The 18,941-nt window shown below is 38.6% G+C and overlaps 1 protein-coding gene across 7 annotated transcripts in view; it reads right to left on the bottom strand.

The window, feature by feature from the left end:
- Positions 1 to 18,941, bottom strand: part of SLIT3 (slit guidance ligand 3) — a 427,176-nt gene that overhangs the window by 82,842 nt on the left and 325,393 nt on the right. For all 7 annotated transcript variants that reach the window (XM_085518791.1, XM_085518790.1, XM_085518786.1 and 4 more), the window contains 6 exons: positions 16,464 to 16,614; positions 15,519 to 15,593; positions 11,201 to 11,344; positions 7,971 to 8,114; positions 2,706 to 2,869; positions 722 to 854 (listed from right to left, as the gene is read on the bottom strand). In XM_085518791.1, coding sequence (XP_085374917.1) covers positions 722 to 854; positions 2,706 to 2,869; positions 7,971 to 8,114; positions 11,201 to 11,344; positions 15,519 to 15,593; positions 16,464 to 16,614 — 811 coding nt within the window. The remainder of the gene's footprint in view (positions 1 to 721; positions 855 to 2,705; positions 2,870 to 7,970; positions 8,115 to 11,200; positions 11,345 to 15,518; positions 15,594 to 16,463; positions 16,615 to 18,941) is intronic.

Below are 18,941 nucleotides of genomic sequence, written 5' to 3'. Positions count from 1 at the left end.
TGCATTCATACAGAAATATTGATGAGCCTGTAAAAAGCTTCAGGAACAGTTCACCTGGGATACATTTGAATAAAGATCTATAGGAGAAAAGCTCTGTATTTCCACTGCCAATTGTTTAAGCCAAGAAGTGCCACCAGGGTATTTTCTTTCTTTGGAAAGAATAAAAATCCAGTATAATAGTAAGGAGTAGTTGAAAAGAAGCCTAGAAAGATGGTTCTCAACTAGGATGAATTTACTTTACAATGTAGTCTAATTATCAGTTTTTTTAGACATTAGATGAGGCTTGGAAAAAACTCATTGTTTGTTTCCACCACTGGCAGTTTTTTTTCCTCCTCTCTGTTTCCTTAGAGGATAATTAGTTCACAGCTGCATAAGTCAGGAATACAATTTCATCGTCCTTTCAAAATGCCTATCGTGAGTTCAGGCAGTTCAGAAGCACTACGGAATCATTTGATACTAATATATGCATTTGTTCCCAACAAAGATCTAATGAGGGCAAGGACAAATAAACTCCGTTCCCATTGTACAGCAATGCAGTCAGTCAAGGGACAAATAAATGTAAAAATAACAGCAGTTAAAACATACAGAAAGCACCACAACACAAAATACCAGCCCTCTGTCACTGAAGTCACAGGTAAAAGCCCCAGAGGACCCACAAAGCTTCCCCACAATGTAATGTCATGAACTTCTCATGAAAGGAGCTAAGTGAAATGTAACTTACAGCTCAGTCACATCTTTGGGAATTCCTTTGGGCATTACTCGCAGCCCTTTGTTGCTGCAACGTACCACTGAGTCCACGCAGGTACACTGGGAAGGACAAGGAGGAGAAAGCAAGCAGCTGCTTTCATCGTTACCTGCAGAGGAGAAATGGGATGTTCAGAAAGGAAATCAGCTTTCAGCACAGCCTGATGCACTTTGACAATAGCTTCTTACAAGGACCAGGGAGGAGCATCCCTGAATCCAGGCTAACCATCCCAGTATTTTCGAGTTGCTCTTTGGATGAACATACAAGTTCTTCAGCCAACAAGAGCAACAGCTGAAAAACTGAATGGCCGCATTTTTAAATAAATATATACTTTTCCCCAAGCAGTATCTACTGCTCTGTGATCTTGCCAATATTGTAAAACCAGTTACATGAATCCTAAATCCTTCCCCTGTCCCCAGGATGGACATGGTGAAATGGGTAACAAGACAAGAACGTTATCCTCAGACTCATCCAGACAGATGGCACCCACAGCCTACTCTGTTCAAGGAAGACTTTTCTATAAATTCAATTTTTAGATGTTAATTTTTTATTTTCTAACATCAGCCCGGCACTTCATTTATCATTCGGATTTCAAATCTCATTGCTTTTGACAGGAATAACCAGGCAAACAAGAAACTGAGCAACATACTTCCAACTGCTGGAAACCCATCAGTGCACACATAAAAATATCTACTTTTTCCAACAATGGATTCAAAGTTCCATAAACAGCAGATTAAATCCCATAATGGAAGAACAATAGCGGCTGCAGAACAAACCAGCTCTCTGAAGTTAGGAACACTAAGGCATGGATTTTACCCCAAAACAACAGGCTTTGCAAAACATAAAGCAAATGCATAGTACAGTATCATGATGTACATGAAAGGAAACACTTAGTGGCACGTTCTGTAGATGACAGTGAGGGTAACCACACAACCATTTGTGAGCACAGGCAGCCTGAGTGGGGCAGCGCCGAGACACAGGGCTGCAATGCAAGAGCACACAGCCAGCCATCATTATGTGCCTTAGTTCTTAGAAACTGATGCGAGGACTAATTGAGACTGATCTGTTTCTTCCTCCACTCTGCGGGATGTACCCATGTGCATTGAGATTAAAGAGTAAGACTGGAACTCCTGCTACAAGATAACAATATTACCCGTAAAGGAATGGGCAGGGAGTCATTTGTATCCAGTGGGATAGAGGAGCAGGACTAACCCACAACAGAGCCAGCTGAGCTTTGCAGATGGAAACAAAATTCAAAGCCTTTCAGAAACCTGCAGAAAATGTATTTTCTGCATATTCAGCATATTCAATTTTCCCCTGTATTCTGTTTTTCACATCCTGCCACCATGTACCTTTCATTCACCATGGCTGTTTCACTGCCTGTGCAATGGAGAAAGCTCCAAAACGTGGAATGTCATTTCATTGACCAGGATTTTTACTTTCTGAAATAAAAGGCAATTATTTTTTAAAGACTAAACTTGGTTCCCTTGAGCTCTGAGTCCAAAGCATTTGGGTCTGCTGCCAGGTTGCTTGTCTAGGGCAGAAGTTCATTTCTGCTCTGAGTAGGAAACTGCTATTACTCTCAAGGTCTCTTTAGAGGTATGAGTACCTGCAGCTCCAGCACATCTGGGCTTTAAGGCAAACACAGCCTATAAATTAAGTTTTAACTATGTGCATGAATAAGGAAGAGGGAGGAAGCACTAGGGTTATACTGGGATTATACACAGCAGAGCATTAGTCTTTCATGAATTTGTTCCTTAGGTGAGTGCAGTAGAAATGCAGGATGTGGACAACAATGATGAAACTAAACTGATAGAGAACAATGATCTTCAGCTGCACGTAGCTGTCTTCATCAGTGCTAAACTGAAATGTTTGCCATGAATTATTGTTTGATAGGCAGGGAGGCCCTGACACAGAGTCAACATTAACATAAATGCCAAATTGAACTGGATTTTCTTACCCTCACAGGTGAAATCCTGGGCATCTACATCTTGGATTGGAATATCCTTCAAGAAAAAGGGTTTCAAGCAGCGTGGATTTCCACTGACAATTCTTTTCTTCCTCAACCACTTTCCCAGCCAGGCCAGATGACAGTTACAATTAAAGGAGTTAGCCAGCAAATTGCTGAAACGGAACAAGACATAATTACATCAAAAAAAGAAAAAAGAAAAAAAAAGAAAGAAAAAAGGAAACAAAAAGAAAAAGAATGTACAGAAATACTTCAATAACTAGTGAAAAAAGACAGGTTCCATGTCCCGGCTCCTTCCTGCCATCTGTTTCTGTGAGATCCTGTTCTGTTTTACAGACAGGACACATGCTATGCAGGTTTGATAGGAAGGAGGGTTGTAGTAAAATATATAGGCATATAAATACATGTTTATAAACCAAAGTACTTACTGCCGTATTGATTATTTAGACACACTTGCATTGCCTACAGAGATTTACTCACAACTGTATTTAAGCTCGAGCTTTAGCCCACGCTCAAGCCTAAAGTCACTTCACACAGTGGCACATATATACACAATCTCCAGAGGGACGACTTCAGGTGATACCATAGAGGAGCTTAGCACAGACCTGCAGTACTGCTTCATATATGCAGTGGGGTGGGAGCTTCTCTTGGGTTGCTTACAGAAATAGGTTGCCTGCATGCACATACAGATATACACATACATGTATATTAAGCAGCACTGTCAGCTTGGGCCACTCTTTCTATGTTCAGTATTATCTGAAAAACATGATTTACTGCTTTCTGGGCTTCATGCATCAAATCTTGCTACTATTCCAGAATATCCTTCCAAAGCAGCTTCAGCTTTGCTATAGCACTGTGCTGTGCGGTACCCAAAGCAACACACTGACAACCACTCTAAGTGGAAGGGATCCATAGCACAGCTTGTTTTAGCAGTGTTTGAAAGAAGAAAGCCCTATCCATTCTCTTGTCAGGCCACAGAAGCATAGATGTCACAGCCATTTCTCAGCGGGACACCTGTAACACAGATACTGGTGCAGAGAAGCAATTATTCATAAGTATTTCTTAGTATCCTGTGTTTCTTGAAAGGAGTATAAGGTGACACTTATTTTGAACAAGGATCTTTCTAAGATAGCAAGAATTACAGTTGAAAATCCTGGAAATTTAATTTAATTTTTATTTTTTTTTATTTTTCCCTGTACCAAAACTCCTATATGTTCTTTGTGTTTGTTTCAGAATTAAATGTAAAATGAAGGCAAGAGACTGATAGTCCTGGTAAAAGAGAATGCTGATTCTTTATCGATACAAATACAGAGAGAATCAACTGCCTGAGTTTAGGGCTCCACACTGAAGAAAAATGAACTGTCAGAGCCTCACGTACAGAAAACACAGTGTCCAAACTAACACTGAGGGAATTCTCACATCATATGTATGTCCAAGGCTTCTCATTTCCATAGAACAGAAAAAAAAGATGATCATGAAATCCCTCTACAGCACGCCATTTCTTACAACGAAACGTGTTTCCTATAGAAACACACACTTCAAATACAGGTGCAGTAGCTGAAGACTTTGGAAATCTTCACTTGCAACATACTTTTGGAAACCTAAATGTGTAGCCAAGATCACATGAGGTTTTCAACCAAGCAAATCCTTTGGAATGCAATAGTGCTGAAGGTGAGAACATCTGGCACAGTTAAGGTGCAGCAAGAAGAAAACAGATCCAAACAAATTCCTCGATGATATATGTCCTAGGTCAACATGGCATAAGCAAAGCGTGAGTTACAGCTGCTCTCCATGTCAAAAAAGGATACTCCAGACTCTGCGCACAGCAGTCAGTCACTGCAGCAGCCAGGAGCTCTGCATGTGTAATTACATGGGGAGCCAGCAGAGCCTGTTGTACGTGTTGTAGAGGGAAAAACAGGGAGGACAATACTCAACCTACCACATACTGACTAGTCTTTGGTGGGAAGACTAATTTGCTGTATAAACATGAAAAAATAAACAGGTTATGAAGAAGCTTTCAGTTGGAACATGCAGAAATGAAAGCATCCATCTAATTTTGGTTACTTTCTTTCTGAATTGTTCTATTTTTTTGAATCCATAATGGGATCACATGCAGGGCGCCTTGCGTGCTTTCCATACAGACATGCTTTGGCATGAACAGTGTGTTTAAACCGAGAGTTTAGATCCCCAAAGCTAAGTGAACCATTGCTTCAAAAATCATTTATTCCACTGATGGAAGTGTGTGAGATCATATTTATGGAACAACTTCCACGACACAAATCCTAACAAAGAAGTCACCCACAATTGGAAACATGCAGCAGGTGTACATAATCAGGTTGCTGGAAAACCTGCAGCTCAGAAAGTAAGGAGAAACTTGCAGAAACATCCATATGGTGAGCCTACAGATTGCCCCCATCAAAATAATAATTATGTCAATTTTTCAGAGGTTTCTTTAACTTCATTTGTTACTGCCCATTAGTTGAACAGCAACAACTATCCACAAATCCTCTTTCTTTTTCTTGGCAAACACAGGTTAACACATCACTAAAAATATTAAATCCTTGGCTTACATTTGGATTGTACTTTTCCTAGCAACTACGCAACATATAAAATGAGAGGAGAAATAAATCTGTTGTTCTGAAACTTCAGTAAGTACAGGGAAAAATGTTCAAAATGTATCTTGTCACAATTACACATGTTCTACTGCCACTATAGCAGCACCTGAATTTCATCCTTTGTCCAGCTGAAGAGCAGCCTCTTTCTGCTTTGTTTTACTATAAAGGTGACATGCCCACATATATGCTCTTTCTAAGGCAAAACTGTGATGCAACTTCTGGAAAAACTGCAAGATTGAGGAACTCTGAAGTGTCACAATGGACGGGAGATCCCCTATGTGCCTTGAAAAGAAGCTGAAAGTTGAGGACAGCTGAGTATTTTCACAATTTTATCTTGGATTCTGGCTGTTCAAGTGGACTCATCACAAACAGAAACGCTGAGAAAACTGTTTTAAAAATTCATAATTAGTAATCAGAGTTCCCACATGCAAGATTTAACCACTGTAACAGAAACAAAGCAATCACACTTTTAGCAAAGATGTCTTACTAACTTTAAATTCCTAAGTGCCTCTTCAAGGACACAGAGCTATTTTCAAAATCAAGGGTGAATAGAAGTCTTGAGGAATGAAATATTCATATCCTAATGCAAGTGTCTCTGTTAAAAATTGCAAAGAAGGTACAGAATATTAACCCTTCAAATGAATTCTGGTGGCCTGTTAGAAAAACACGCTGAAACACATCTGGATATTGTTGAAATTAGGCTGAACACATCCTGGGATTCAAGTGAAGTTTATGTGTGATTAGTTGCATGCTGAAGTCATGAAAATGCTGTTCTGCCTACAAACATGCCCAGCTGACACTATAAGGACTAAAAGACATGACTGAATACCATGTACACAAAAGCGCAAGTACACTTCAAGTCAGGATGCTAAATAAATACATATTCTGACTAGTAACAATTCATAAAAACTGCTATTTTTTCCTCATTAATGTAAAAAATTGATGTTCTTCCTCTACTGGAAACCATTAGCACATTACTTTCAGAGCTGTCCTTGTTTTGATAGTATCAGTGCGGCTGATACACTAAGCAACAACAAAAGGAGCAATACTTTTTTAAGATCTGTAAATACACCAAGATTAAAAAAAAAAAAAAAAAAAAAAAAAAAGGAAGAAATGTTAAATTTTGTAATAAGTTCTAGCTCCCATTGACAGATATGGAGTTGAGTCATTGCAAATCCTAATTAACTCACGAGTGTGGGCTGAATAGTAAAAGCAGTCTTAGTATACATCTTCAGCAGTGCTGTCATCTCATATAACTACCTACAGCAGGATGCTTCTAGGAAATGAGCACATTTGCATTTTGGATTTGTTTGTGAAATATCACTACAACCAGTCTAGATCCCAGTGCCACAAGAAATCAAAAGCAAACCTCCACCTGCATTTACTGTCGTGCATCAACCTAAACATGTATCAAATAAGAATATTTTTCTTCAAGAACCTGCCATGATCAACATGATACTAAGGCAGGGCCAAAGTAATGTAGTCATATTACGAGAAGCTTTACTTCTCTTGATATAAATTCTAATATTTCTAAATATTCTAATATTTGTATTTGCAGCTAAAAAAAGTAAACTGGGCATGTTCTAACAAAAGAGGACACATCCATGCAAACAAGGCAGGGACTTTACAGACTGATTCAGAGTTACAGCTATGAAGGAACTACACAAGCAATTGTGCAAGAAGCATGCGGGCACTGCTTGCAGAACTGAGAGCACAAGCTTTCAGTGACTACCACTAGATTTGACCCATGACTTGAAAACAGTAAATAAAACTAATCTGGTTGTCTTTATTTCTTTGTCCACCAGTTTCAAGGGGCTTTTGGGGCCACAGAAAATAAATGAAAACAAAATCTTGGTTCAAAACCTGAAATGCAATAGCTCCAATAATTTGTTTTTGTTGGACAATTAGGGTCTATTTTCAGGGCAGTGTGAAGTGAATTAATCAGACAACTTCCACTAACAGCAACATCAGGGTCCACCTTCACAGCTGGAAACAAAGAGCAGACTTTCGCTCCATATTTATCAGTCTGCTCTTTATTAAAATGGACACATTATAAGAAGTACACCAGAATATTTGAACAGCAATGGAACTGCTTCAAAGAAGCACTGAGAAATATAAGACAATTATCAGAAAAACTTAGGTTAGAAATTTCAAATTCAAGTTCAGTAGGACTGGAGTATTTTGTATTCTTAGGCTCTCCTGAAAATCTTAACATTAGCTACTTGTTTTCTTCTGATATTTAACTTATTCAACTGAAATCCAAGAATGCTGTTGTTACAAAATTACTCCACTGAAACCAATGGAGCTTTGGGGAGCTCAAGTGTAAGATAAGCTACACAGCTCTGGATCTGAAGAAGCTGCTTGACATGAACTCCTCCTGTGCTAACAGGGCAAAACATGCAGTCATTTTGCCTAGAATTGGCAATGTAAAAGCTTTTTTCGCTGAAGCCACTCTAACGTTTTTATGAATCATACCCTGACGCTTTCAAACCTGTGACTTCAGGATAGGGTTTTCTTTCTTTAAATGATGTTTTCCAAATATGAACACGTTAGTCTGACTTTGAAACTCATATGCTGTCTACTTGTAGAGAAAGTATAGAACGAAAGCACCACAACATGTTCACATTTTAAGATAACTTACATTGTAGACAATGAGACCAGTGTGCTGAAGGCTCCAGGTGTGATGGTGCTGATGTGATTGTCGTACAGAGAAAGAAGCCTCACTGAGCTCAGTCCAGCAAAGGTGTCATTGTTTATGCAGCTGATAGAGTTGCTTCTCAGCATTCTGAAAAGATTAAAGCAAGAAATTAGGAAATATTGGGAGTGGGTACAGTTTCACGTTAGGATGCTCAGTTTCTAGGGCATCAACAGATAGTTTGGCAATCACTGGGCTCCATTTTTATTGACTACTGTAGGACTGAACAGCTAGAGGAGGGCTAAACTCACGTAAACATTGTCTCCTAAATTTAAAATGCATTTATTCTACATAACATTAGAGACTAATGGGAAATTGACGTCTGAAATTAGTTTGAAATCAAAATTAACACTAGTGGTAAACTTCAATTAAATACTCTCAAGTCTGTTGACTTAATGTCACTCAAGTGTCTGAGAGCAAGATGTATTTCAGAGACACACTGAGAAAGGCTGTCAGAAATGTGTGACAGTAACACTAACTGCATTGCTTCTATCATGAATGTAATCCACAATGCAAAAGCATGGAAGGAAACAGTCCTTAGCAGAAATGAAGGAATAGCTTAGGAAAAGTTTCCAGACGTAAAGCAAGCTCTGAAATCTTCTTAGTATCATTAATTGACTGGACAGAAAGCAGTAACCATTCCATAACTTCTTTATTTCTTGCTCTGTGTTTGTACCATGAATCAATGCTGTGTTTTGGAAGATATAACTCTCTGAGTTGTTATGGTAACAATGAACTCCATGACAATTTCTAATTAATCTGAAAGACTGTGGTGTCTTGTTTCTCTCCACAGAAAGAAAAGGCTTACAAGTATTTGTTACAATTCATGCCATTCAGCAGCTGAATCTGTAAACATCACCACTATAACATCTCTACTCTGGTGACAAATTATTCAGTAATTAAAGCACACTATCAGAAATCCACAGAATACATGAAGCTCATGCTGCTCTTCCGGTGGACTGATCCTCTGAATTGAGGACTGTTCATTCTACAGTACCAGACTCATGCAGTGAATAACTCACTCAGAAATCTGGCCTCCAATCTCCTGCAAGTCGGGCATTTAAGTATAAAATAAGCAGACTCTTCAGAAACACCAAAGAGAGATTAAATATAGCAGAGAAGAAATCACAGTGTAATCACAAACACTCAGTGTGTAAGACCTGGATATTGCACTGCTTTATCATTACTGTCCTCTGTATATAGTAATCACTATGGCCATCACGGTGTCAGGATTTTTTGTGTTGCAACAGGAGTGAAGCCTTCAGAAAAGTCACAGAGACTCACACCTTATATGTGGAGCATGAAGCTGCTTGAAAGCCAGGTCAGGGCCACAAGCTCCAGAAGGTGAGTACAAATATGAAAAATAATGCCTTCAGAAGCTTTGGTTGCTTCAGGAAATTCATATATTGAAGACATAGAAAACATTCTCTCAGTTCTGTACGTGAAGTATCAGACAACAATTCTGAAAGGTGGCTGGATTGCAATATATATTTCGTGGTGATCTATTACATTTTAGGGAAAAGTGTTTTAAAAACTGGACTATGACTCTGTATAGCATGGCCTCTTCATAGAAGGTCTTAACTTCAGTGTTCAGTGCAAGTTAATGAATGGACAGACATATACGTCCCTCAGGCTTAAACCTTTGCTTTCATACCATGGTACACCATGCACTGTGTGCCCTTCCTGAAGGAAAACTTACACTTACAGATCCTCATTTCATGCTGTGTGTATTTAGACTGCTTTATCAGCTAGGGAGAAATGTAGGTCAGGTCAGCAGGATAGCCTGAATATTAAGTATCTTTTTATTAAAAAAATGCTGAATACTCTTTAGGAGCATGGCTACAGGCTGCTTTACATTATGAAAACTAATCTAGTATCTACAGACAATATTTTAAATTCCCTTAGTAAAATGCATACATTAAAGAACAGATGGCTGTAACCACAGGAAAATAATGTTAAGGAAAAACAAAAGACAAGATCCCTATTTGTCATTACAGGCCAAAGTCCTCCAAGCAAAGCCTGGATTTTTTTTAATACTTGGACTGAAGGAATCGCGCCATGATATTGTGCAACATAAGATGCATTTGCTGCTAATGAATATATTGCAGATTTCAAATTTCATATTGGTTCCTAGTGTCTTCTTAATGACAGCAGCCACCTCATCAAGTGTTTTCTTTCCACAGCAGGGAGACTGCAAAAGCGGGTATTTTTCACATACAGATCATACTCATCATCTGGCATGAATCTTTGTGGTTACCAGAGGCCTGACTGCTTCTCTGGATGGGGAAAAGGAGTTGATTGGATGCCATCATGAAATCCTGTCTTTGATTCAGCTTCCAATATATATTTTTTAACTTGAAAGTAAATGAGTGCTACTTACTGTGAGTTTATGTATAAGCAATAGTTATAAGAAGTAAACTGCAAAGTTGTTCTAAGAGTGAAGGTAGCACCAAACTGATTTCTTATACATTTATGCTCTGTGTCTCATAGGTGCTGTCCCCAACCACAACCACATTAACAGTACAGCTGCATGTATGTTTTATTGCACGTGGGGATGTGCACAGCCCAAAGCTGTGTGTGCGTACATGGACAGCTACTCCTGGTGCAAAGTGAGTGAGGCAGCTACGTTCTGCCAGTAGGACCTGCAATAGTTTGGTTAGGCCCACCTTAAATTGCTTATCCACACCGACTTCTGGTGGTGACAATAACTTGAGCCTTTCTTCTTTTTCTTTTCTGCTGATTTCACATAGTGTGTATGGTATTAAAAATCCCTTAGGCTCCTCCTCTCCTCTGAGGTTTGGTTTAAGCAGACCAACAATTTCAATTTGGATGGAGGGGGTTATGGGTAGATAAACTAACAGCTAATAAATACATTCCCACATGCCTTTTCTCTATAGGAAATAGAATAAGTATTAAATGAATTAAAACACCCAAATTTGGCCCATGACAGGTTCACCATCAAGATGTCCCTAAAACTTTTGTAGATCTATTTTCTTCTACAGCAGGTACATCGATCTCACACCAGTTCAGGACTAGCAATTAACTGCAGGTTAATCACACTGAAACAAGACACTGCATTTGAGCTTGTTGTCTAGAAATAGAGATTTTAGCAAGCACTGCTGAACTTGGGTGCTCAAGATACAGCCGAAAATAGAAAAACAGGTCTTTGCACTCACAATGTCTTCAGCCCCGTGAGGCCTCTAAACATTCGTCCATGCACTGATTCCAGCTGATTCTCTGTCAGAATCAGTTCTTGCACTCCTGAAGCTCCATCAAATGTTCCTTCTCGAATCTCCTTGATCTTATTATTACTCAGATTTCTGGAAAGAGACAACCAGTCACAATAAGAAAAGGATTTGTGTTTCATTCAGAACATATATCATCACACTGGAAGGGAGAAGGATGGCTATATGCTTTTCAGTGGTTATCTAGTAAAGCCTGCAGTCAGCAAGGAGAGGATACAGCAGCTCAGAAGTGTATTTAATGTACTTACTAATAGCCCTCTTTATTCTACTTATAAAAAATACAGATCAGACTTATCAAGAGTATTTAAATCCATGGAATTACCAGCTCTAATACCTCATCTCACTGCTGATAAGTGTCTCAGACCTGCTATAAACAGGGTTTTTTAACACAGATTAATGTTCTTGAATTTACAGGTTCTGCTTGGGACTGGGTGCTCAGCAAAAACAATATTACTACCACCGAAATAGGGATCATCATATTGAAGTATGTTTATTTAGTGAACCGCGGACTTTATTTTATACTGACCTATGGTATAAATGTAAAAACCTGCGTGACTGCATCTGATACAAATTTTAATATGCACACTCATGAACTCTTAGGCATTTAAATTTAATACCATCTTTTAGCATGAAATGAGTATCATTTAATTCTCAGTTCACACCTACTGCAATACACTGCATTATTTTCTAAATATTTACTCTGCCTTTGCAGTCTCAAGATGTTTGTTATAGATCAACACTGGAGAACTTCAGTCTAGAAAGTCAAATGAAGTCCTGATGGAATGAAAAGTGAATCTTCTGAATATTTCATATTTGTGAAAAAAAACCACACCAAACAGTGAATAGAGAACTTCTGAATGATAAAATGTCCTTAGAGATGCATAGAAATAAATGGCTTTTAATTATTTAAAACACTTATGTAAAAGGCCGTAAGCACATGAAGACCTTGGGCCTTAGTCCATCAAGCACACCCTTACAGAGTCCTGTACGGACTGAAGTGTGTAATCCTATTTGTTTAGGCTTTTGACAGGCAGCACTATTTTTGTTTTACTGTCTACAGTAAAAAAGAGAAAGTCAAACACACACTCTTGTTCCCAAGAAGATGCCAAATTCCAACAGTACTGCTACTATTGACCAGTATCACATTCCAGAAATGATCCCACTACACACAGCATGAGTAATAGTTTAAAAGTCCAATTCCAGGTGATATAAAACAAGTGACAAAGTATCAGATTAGCACCTGGGCTACAATGCTCAGAAGAACAGGCAATCTTGTTGGGATAAAAGTTGACAGAAGACATGGCAACAGGACAGCCTGGCCTCAGACACCAATAACGTGGGTCTTGCTCTTTTCAGAAGTCATCACTTAATTAAAAAATGTTGAGTTTTGGAGATATGTTTCATGTGGGAAACTTGAGTATGCTGGTTTACGTCTGCTGAAATACTGTCAGACACTGGGCCCAGCATGTGGTCCATCACCTCTTGTGCATTCTGTGACCAGAAAGGAGCATGCCAGCAATAAGTCAACAATGATATAGAAATATATAGAAAACTTAAATGCTGGTTTTGCTTTCCAGGGGTTTCGTACTTTGTGCTAACACTCACACAAAGACTTAATGTGAGTTAAAAACAAGTCAGGGATGGATATTCGGACATATGCATTTAATCTGGGGGCTCAGCTATTTCTATAATGGAAATGTTTATAGCTCAGCATCTCTTTTGAATGCTGGCATAAATAATTGCTCCCAATGATCCCTTTCATAGTTAAGATCACACCATGATGCTCATTTTTACAAAAATAAATGAATAACTAAATAAATGTTTGTGGTGGAAAGGGAGCATGAGTTATTAAAAGACTTTTGACTTTCAACTCACAGACTGTAGACCCATACTTGTAGTCAAACGTTTTCCTAGTTATTTTTTTTTTACCATCTAAAAGATGTTTAGTCATATTTCCTAAAAATGGGTGCAATTTTAATGGGTGATCATATACTCAAGGCAGAAAATGCAAATATTAGAGACGAAGGCTGGCCATAATTTGCCAGGGAATTGGCACCTTTACACCACCCAAACCATCTCAATTTCCTTTGCAGGCAAGGGACCTCTGTAGAGAGGCAACTTCATTCATTAAAGTTAATAATGCTCCATCATTTCAACAACATAAAATCATCCAAAAATAAGCTAGCAGTTGCAGTTGCAAGAGATTTGAAAATCCAAGATTAAATGGTACAACAAAGTTTCAAGTGGAAAGACAAGATTTACAATAGGTAAAGAAGACAGTGCCCTGTAATACCACTTCAAGTATTGTCAATTACAGATTTCTTTATTTGTTTTCCCAAATTAAAGTTTCACTTATCAGAATGCAACAAAAAGTTGGTGGATGACAGCACTTATTCACTCAGAAAATATATCGTCCCTAAGGCCTGACCCACTAGAATAACAGACATGAGAAATTACATACTTTGCAGTCTAGAATTACCAGAAAAATAATCAACTGCTGATACAAATCTTGAAAAACAAAAGCAGTGAAATTTTTGCCTGCTCTGCAACCCGAGAGAGCTTTAGTCTGTCCTTCCCAGCACTAAAATAAGTTTCCTAGACAATGACTGCAGCACTTGACAAGGAACTCTTTTTTTTTTTTCTACTAGAAAAATTCTGACAGGCTTTACAGCAGCCCCCATTACAGAAAAACCCCATCGTCTCACAGTGCTAAGCTTCTCTCAGGAATTGTTCTTGAAATACTGAAAGACAGTGGAAAAGAAAATGAGTCCTGAGTATTTCCCAAGGTATGTACGGCTTCTGGCAGGATCCAAAGAACACAGTCTGATAGTGATAGGGCAAGGGGAAATGGCTTTAAAGGAAAAGAAGGCAGATTTAGATTTAGATTTAGATTTAGATTTAAATTTAGTTTTAGATTTAGATTAGATGTTAAGGGGAAATTCTTTCCTCAAAGGCCCTGGAACATGCTGTCCAGAGGAGCTGTGAATGCCCCATCCATGCAGGTGCTCAAGGCCTTGGATAGGTTTGATCTCATCTGGTTCCAACCTCCACGGCAGGGGGTTGGAACAGGATGGACTTTAAGATCCCTTCCAAACCCAGCCATTCCATGTTCTACAACTCTGTAGTCAACCTGGTCACTCTAGAGGGCTACTGTTTCCTTAGGGACTCCCTGATTTACCATCGTGATAAATGTTAATCCTATTTCCAGACATTTATTTTAGGGAAGAGGTCAAAAGAAAATTTCAGAAAGCCTAGGTTTACTTTATGTGTTGCTATGAACAGGAAATGAACAGATTTAGGACGCTCTCAAGGTGAGATTGTTCACACAGTTCACTTTTCAGTCAGATTTTGCTTAGCTTATGGCTAAAGTTTATAATAATATTATTTCTGTTGATCTTCTTACTTCAACACAGAACAAGCTGGGTGCTACTTAGACTTAACAGAACCACTTATCCTGCTATACCTTCCAGGTTAATTTTAATATTTCACTGTGGCATTAATCACCAAATTACCACAAACACAACCACCAGAGTGCAGCCCAACTGCAAAAGCTCTACTTGGTCTTTTATTTTTCTGTTTTAACATATTAACAACTTGTTCTGAGCCGAGTTTTCCCCAGAATATTACAGGCTGTTGCTGTGTGTAAGTTTTAAAGTATAGTTTAGGAGGAGAACCCCAAAGCTATTGCTTTATTGAGGAGGAATGAAGCTCACAGAGAGTATTTTACAGCTGATAACAAGTCTGGCTGGCTTTTACAGAGTGAGTTCTTCTCTGGAGCAGGATGGCACTGAAGACTTAAATACTACAGACAGACAAATATACTCAGTGACATTCATACATTCTTGCAGTAGAGCAGATTGATGGTAACACTGAAAATGGAGGCATGTGATAAGCCCAGACAGCATTCTACAATTTTATTTCCACAAAATATAATCTATTCTTTGTACTAAGTGACAGGTGACTGCAACCTCAATAGTCATGGCAAAATGTATGCTTAGGGAAAGAACAGCAGGGAACAGCTGGTTCTGACTTGTGTTTCCTGAAGAAACTTCAGGCTGTGTTTATTAAACTGACTCCTAAACTACTCACTGTAGTTTAACTGAGCCTGTCCACCTAAGAGGCAACTCATTTTGTTTCCTTAAACTTACATTAAAAACAATGAATTCTGCTACTGCAATATTAAACTATAAAACTTCATTCCTTCCTCCGAGACAACACATATTCTAATGAGAAAATAACTTGAACTTACATTTTTCTGAGGTTGGGCAATTTCTTGAAGAGTCCAATAGCTTCCAAAACAGAAATATCATTGTCATTCAAACGCCTGATGGGAAAAAAACAAAAATACATTTAGTGCTTCGTGGATCTCTTTAGATTTATCTCTGTGACATACAGGACTGCCACAAAGAGAGAATTATGACCTTTGCAAACAAGATACTATCTGCCATGTGCCTCAAACTCCCGGAGTGTAAAAAGATATGAAAGCTTAGGATGCCTTTAAGCATGTGATGCCAAAGGACAGTATGAGAATGTCTTCTTTCAATGCACACAGTAAGATATTATTAACCATCACAAGTCTTGCATGTCTAAATCTCCCTTATGCATCCTGTAAAAGAGACATGCAGATGGAGATCTGGTCCACATAAATGGAAGCAATTTGATACCAAGTTATTTCCCATAAAATTCCACTAATCTTCAAAAAATAACGCAAAAGCTGCCATCCTGGCAGGCTTGGGATGTGAATCCTTTATCTGATGGAGCTCAGTTTTTCTACACAGAGAACTTCCTGTGTTTCTGGATGTCACTCTCCTATATTCTTCTATCTTAACTTCAGAACTGTTCATATACTGTATCTTAAGTACAAAAAATGACAATTATGTTTGTCACAAAGGCATCAAAGGAAGAGGAACCATGAAAATAGCTCATGTGAGCCATGTGACAAAGCAGTATGTCAAGAAGAAATGGAGAAGCAGCTGATGCACAGGGTTATGGCTCCTTTCTTATGTCTGTATTTAGCATGAGAGCTAAGGAAGTAAGAAAGCTCTGGTGCTCCTTCAGAATAAAATCAACCTACTCTGTTTCACACTGGAACCAAGGCAGAAGGTGCCTTGATTTCCTGAGCCCTTATACAGACTGTAAAATCTAGGAAAACCAACGGGCTCAACTGAGCACATCCTGGAGAGGCAGCACTTACAGATCAGTGGTATATTCAGGAAGGTGGCTGGGTAACCGGGTGAGCTTTTGGTTGGAGCAGTCCACAACTGTTCCCTCACAGCGACACTTCTCAGGACAGACAAGATCCATGAAACACTTCCCAGTGAATTTACTTCTGTAATCCTCTGACCCTGCAATAAAGGGAAAATACATTCCAGCAAACAGCTCCTGATAACTGCAGCAATCATAGACTTATGGAACCGGTTTTCATCACCGCCTCCTGTCAGCTACAAACTCCTGCACTCAATTTTAATACTTGCAAAAACTTTTTTCAACATTTTTTTCAGATGACTCTCCCTGACTAACCTCTGTTTTTTCATTCTTCCATTGACAAATTCATTTCTTGTCTATCTAACCAGCCCACTTGTCAAGGCATCCCTTTCTACATGTCTATTCTAGCCACTGCAGAAGCTCCAGCAAAGTTACTTTTTTAGGTTCTGCACATATTCCAGCAGGTGGAAAGAGGGATCTCATAAAGGCAGGAGTTACATTGATGCATTCAAATGACAAAAATTTTCTAATGAAGTCATTAAAAAAACCCAACATTTTCAAACCTCAGCTCTTCAAGCTACCTTAGAGAGCAACCTTGTATAAGAGTACCTTGTCAACTTCCAACAATTAGATACATTTATTAACTACATTAAACAAACAGCAGAAGAAAGTAATAGCGCTTTAAATCATTTTCATTTTAATTAAGAAACGGGTAGACTATACTTAGTGAGAAGCACTCCCTCATGTACCATTATACCACGCTTGCCAGACCTCTTTGACTCGGTTTTTTGACCCATTTTAATGAAATGCTTTTCCAATTAGGCTCAGTGAAATAATCTGTCCTTTTCTGGTTTGGTTTTTCTCTTTTAATAACAGCAGGTTTGAAACTTGATCTCTGTGTTTCATGGAACCAGCAGCATTAATAAATGTGTGTGCAATCAAAGTGTTGCCAAGACAGACCCCGCCATGCAATACCTGCCCACTCACTTCATATTTCACAACGGAAACTCCAGAATTGTCTCAGGAATTCTGTGTAATGTCCAGCAATCATAACTACCAAGAAACAGTTTTAACTTTTCCAGAGTCCTAAAAGCCAATTTCAAGGCTTTCTCAGGAATGATTTGAGAAAGTTGAGATTTCATAGAGAACCATAAAACAGCAGTAAAACTTGAGCTGAAATTTTGTTTTAGAGACTTGACAACATTCTTTACCTGCTTCCCCTCTTCCAGACTGGTAACACACCAGTGCTCATTTCATCAATGGACACTATTTTTAATTCTTTTTCAGAAGAAAAAAGGAATCACCTAAAATCTCCATTATTTTAGCTTCTGTTGCACATTACCAGCACTGGGTGATGCACTGAGAGCAAGCAGCTCTGCAGGCAATCTAACATTTTGATTCCATTGACACACTTTGGTTTGGTTTCGTAATTCCAAGCTAGACTATAATAAACACTACATGCAGCTTGGTACACAACCACTTCTGTGGTGCTAAGCACCTGCATGTTATCATGGTTCTTGTAAATTATGCATCAATAGTAAGACTCAACTACTGTTTTCTAGCCTGATACCACAGCACTTAAAATATGAGGAGGACTGGGCATTTTGAAGTATTTCTAACATAGTCAACGTTTCTTCTTACAACCATCACTTAAGTTCTAAAAAAGCACATCTGATTTCCAGTCCTAAACATTTCAGGCTCGGCAGCCTAAATAAAATGCCAAGTGACAAATGTACAATTTCTTGATTCCCAAAACAGCTGCGTTTGCTTAGGCTTACAAAGCAGTCGTTTTGGTTGCTTATGATTCCTCAAAACAATGCCAACGATGAACAGCTACAAGGATCAGAGCTTATTAAAGCTGCTACAATTATAGCACACATTGAAGAAAACAAGGATTTTTCAGTCATCAGAAAGTGTCTTGGAAGGCCTCAAATTAACCCTTGAAGAAGCAATTCTAACTTTCATTGTAAAAGTATTCTTAGCATGAATAATCACAACCATCAGGAGGTTACACAGCGTAATATTTTATTAAATAAGTATGCATTTTTGTCAACTTACAGATACAGGATTAATATTCCTAAGGAAAACAGAGAAGGAGGAGAAAGTAAGTGGGATGTTTTGCAAAGAGAAAAGAGTGTATATAACATCAGAGCATGGTAGATGGTTTTTGCTGTGGGTTTTCTTTTTCTTTCTCAGAAGCTTTCTAGCAGAGTAAATAAAGAATATTTACCACCTTTTGACTTAGCAGACTGACACTCCTGATGATGTATAACTTTCCAGCCTGCACCAGCCATGGGAAACTGTTGTCACATGCGGCCATCAGCGCACTGCCTCCACACCTGCAGCAGGGGAACGCCCTCTCAACTCAGCAGGGGACGAAGGGACCTTCATGCTTTCCTTCCTTCCTTCCTGTATTTTATTTTATTTTATTTTATTTAACTTTATAACGATATTTTATAAAATAAAG

Source organism: Coturnix japonica, chromosome 18 (assembly GCF_054131305.1).
Source record: "Coturnix japonica strain WE chromosome 18, WE-NBRP24, whole genome shotgun sequence".
Taxonomy (NCBI): Eukaryota; Metazoa; Chordata; class Aves; order Galliformes; family Phasianidae; genus Coturnix; species Coturnix japonica.
Note: the sequence above shows the minus strand (reverse complement) of the source record. Positions and strands in the feature narration are given on the sequence as shown.